Source organism: Frankliniella occidentalis, unplaced genomic scaffold, assembly GCF_000697945.3.
Source record: "Frankliniella occidentalis isolate FOCC.00 unplaced genomic scaffold, Focc_3.1 Scaffold454, whole genome shotgun sequence".
Classification (NCBI taxonomy): domain Eukaryota; kingdom Metazoa; phylum Arthropoda; class Insecta; order Thysanoptera; family Thripidae; genus Frankliniella; species Frankliniella occidentalis.
In genome coordinates, this window is record NW_026267572.1 from 27,284 (window position 1) to 28,101 (window position 818).

General features: G+C 39.4%; 1 protein-coding gene across 1 annotated transcript in view; it reads right to left on the reverse strand.

Moving 5' to 3' along the window:
- LOC113217878 (trypsin, alkaline C-like) overlaps nucleotides 1–528 on the reverse strand; it is a 2,768-nt gene extending 2,240 nt beyond the window's left edge. The window contains exons 1-2 of the mRNA XM_026437958.2: nucleotides 444–528; nucleotides 204–277 (exon numbers count right to left, since the gene is read on the reverse strand). Of these exons, the coding sequence (XP_026293743.1) occupies nucleotides 204–277; nucleotides 444–486 (117 nt within the window). The 5' untranslated portion in view covers nucleotides 487–528. The remainder of the gene's footprint in view (nucleotides 1–203; nucleotides 278–443) is intronic.
- Between the last annotated feature and the right edge of the window lie 290 nt (nucleotides 529–818).

Below are 818 nucleotides of genomic sequence, written 5' to 3' on the forward strand. Positions count from 1 at the left end.
CTCTGTATCCGTTTTTGTTCTTCGTAGCTCTGCTCCGCGCCGCGCTCCAGCGAAATACCTTAACAGAGTGCTAATCAAAAACAATATTTTTGATTTCTCCCCAAAACCAATAAGTTCACGGTAGGGGACGTAAGCCAGCCACTTGTCACATTCACGTGTTTTCGTGACAGATGTGAATCACACAGACATTTCCGAACACTTACAAGAAAAGGCGACTTGTCGATCGTCACTGGGCTGCCGTTGATAATTTTTTCATCATCAAAATCCGCTCCAAATACTGAAAGTTAGATTAAACTTTTGTATAACTATTGACCTTAAACTTTATGATTTAAAAAAACAAAAACAAAACAACAACTGCACCAATTGTTGCGGTTTCCAATGAATACCGGAGAATTTATGGTGCACCCATTGGTGCGAATAACTACTGAGTTGAAAAAAATTACCTGAAGCAAGCAGCACACAGAAAATAACACCACGTCGGTGCATTTTGCTTTAATGTCTTCCTTCTTGGACAGCACCTGCTCTTATATAGCCAAAACAACACGTGAGTAGTGTGCGACAGCCAGTAACAGCCCCTTACACAGAAACTCCCGTCACGGCGCAATAAAAAGACACAGCATAGTTTTCCCCAGCATTCACAAAATGGACAAGCAAAGACTCAAATGGCCTGACAGGGCTCGGAAACTTATTACGTTACAGCGTTAAACGTTACATTGGGAGTTAAAGTTATAACTTGTAACTTTTACTGCAGTCCTTTGTAAATAAGTCAGTTATTATTCAAAAAAAGATTCATATATTCATTTTTTTTACTGTATGAT